This window comes from Puntigrus tetrazona, chromosome 3, assembly GCF_018831695.1.
Source record: "Puntigrus tetrazona isolate hp1 chromosome 3, ASM1883169v1, whole genome shotgun sequence".
Taxonomy (NCBI): Eukaryota; Metazoa; Chordata; class Actinopteri; order Cypriniformes; family Cyprinidae; genus Puntigrus; species Puntigrus tetrazona.
The window spans coordinates 3,478,690-3,481,189 of NC_056701.1; the positions used below are offsets into that span (position 1 = coordinate 3,478,690).

At 32.6% G+C, this 2,500-nt stretch overlaps 1 protein-coding gene across 6 annotated transcripts in view; it reads right to left on the reverse strand.

The window, feature by feature from the left end:
* LOC122341810 (phosphatidylcholine transfer protein) overlaps positions 1–2,500 on the reverse strand; it is a 10,006-nt gene that overhangs the window by 5,246 nt on the left and 2,260 nt on the right. For 4 of the 6 annotated variants that reach the window (XR_006250494.1, XM_043235448.1, XM_043235450.1 and 1 more), the window contains exon 3: positions 1,971–2,011. The exons of the other annotated variants lie outside the window; for them this stretch is intronic. Coding sequence is in view for 3 of the 4 variants with exons in the window: in XM_043235448.1 (XP_043091383.1) it covers positions 1,971–2,011 (41 nt within the window). In the remaining variant the exon portion in view is untranslated. The remainder of the gene's footprint in view (positions 1–1,970; positions 2,012–2,500) is intronic. 6 annotated transcript variants of the gene reach the window in all.

Consider the following 2,500-nt stretch of genomic DNA (forward strand, 5'->3'; position numbering starts at 1 on the left):
ACATAAAAAAGTAATAAAAGCAACAAAAACACAACTTTAGTGAAACTGTAAGCAAATTTTAAATAAAAACAGAAAATAAACAAATACAATTTTGGCTTGTTTCTAATAATAATAAAATAGAAATGACAAAAACACAATGTTACTAAAACTAACTAAACTTTAAAAAATAAAAATAAATAAATTATATATATATATATATATATATATATATATATATATATAATTAATATAATATATATATATATATATATATATATATATATATATATATATATATATATATATATATAAATATAATTAAATATATATATATATAAATAATTTATTTATTTATTTTTTTTAAATTTTTTTTTTTTTGCTAGTTGCCAAACACACACAAAATAACTACTAAAACCTTACAATAATACATGGAATGGACTGAAAGTAATGAGAAACACTACAGTAGTTTCTGAAGAGGCGGTTTGTTCCCGGCCCGAGCGGTTCACGGGCGTATCTAGCGTGAAAACCATGATGTGTTCAGCAAACAAGGGTGGAGGCCAAGGCGTTTACGTGCGATTACAATCACAAAACGACTCTTGACTGATTTAACACAAACCACATTTCAGAGCTCCGGTGGTCCGACGCGAAACTCATAACAGACATTAAGAGACAAAGCATCTGTGCGTTTAGAGCCGGGGCAAAACCGGAGAAGAGAGGCCCAACCGAAAGCAGGCGCTCGAGAAGCGAGAAGGAAACGATGACACCGTGAAGACAACGGAAACGTCTCTTGTGCGACGGAGAGCCGGGGGTCACTTCGTGTGTATAGAGCAGGCTTTGGGTGGGATTTCTGGAGGGTTATGTCACAGGAAAAGAGCGCATCCATCAGGACCGCAGAGATGTGTTTCTAATAAAACCTCGTCGAGAAGAGCCCGTCACGTTAAACACACGTCCACCCGACAAACGAGTCCAGGACGAGGGGGAAAGGCTCGCTGAAACGCACATTTAACAAAAACAAGTCGCTTTCGCAACCACGAGCTCATTGACATACGACCGCCCTCATTTACATGCTAGCGTTACTTGAAATAAAATGTAGCGGTATTTTATGTGGTAATGTTATATAAGCTGATATTATTAATGGCATTTCAAACTTTCTAGATTGGCTGGATGTACGAAAACTATTAAATAATAATAATAATAATAATAATAATAATAATAATAATAATAATTATTATTATTATTATTATTATTATTATAATACATAAAAATAATAATTAAAAATAATAATAAAAATTATATATAATAATGATAATAAATAATATAATAATATTAATGATAAATAAAATAATAAAAGTAATAATAATAAAAATGATAATAATTAAAATAATAACAACAACAATAAATAAAAATATAATACATAATAATAATAAATAATAATAATAATAATAATAAATAAAATAAGTAATAATAAATAAATAAATAAATAAAATAATAAAAGTAATATATATATATATAAACTATGTACGTAAAGATAAAAACGACAAAAACGCACAACGGAACTACTAAAGCTTTAACTACAATTAATGAAATCATTACACAGAAACTGTATCTAAATTAAACTAAACACTAGACAGGTTCACATGTCACACATACAGTTAAATTCGTTTTTAAAATAAAACCAAAGGTATTAAATGTCGTTTCGATGCAGTAACTTGCGGCTTTTGTCCGCTTTTGCACGCATCAAGGGTGACGAATGAATAAATGATGGCCGTTTCGTAGGAGTATGCCTGAAGACAAAAGACAAACCTGTTCAGAGCACAAAGATCTGATCCAGGGTCAGTGTGTGTCTTTCACATGATCACGACTGATTCTGGATCAGTCCACTGAGAAACTCTCTCTACTGCACGAAGCACATCACTATCTACAAACTACCGAGCGAACACAGCGCTGGATCAATCTAAACACTAAACTACGAGACGCATGCGTGCGTTTACCTGCGCATCTGACCGAATCTGACCACCGGCAACAGGAGGAGCTTCAAAATACGGAGGGGAAAGAAACGTTAGTGATGCATTTTAAGCAGGCCATCGTTCGTTTGAGCCAAACACCAGCACAAGGTTAGCAATACTGGAAATACTGTAGGTGTGTCAATTTTAATCTCTTCAACGATGATTCACATCTTCAGCAATCTGTCCAAACCTGCTTTACAAGTCATGCTAACTCGACTCGGAGGCTGAAGATGTAACGAAGGCTGAGCTTAGCGCCTCTTTTACCTAACCTATACCTTTAAAACGTTGTTGTCATGGTCACGTGACATTTAGGAAAACAAAGCGTTTCACGTTTCGTTCATTCGTTTGAATTGTACAAGTTTTTGATAACATTTATTATTTAATGCCAAAAAACCCTGCAGTTCCTTCACAAACCTCGGTTAGATGTAACCGTTAATGCACTTTATTGTATTAATGATGATGATACATAGAAAATTTGTTTGCATATGTATGTGTTCTGTGTGTATATTTAAAAT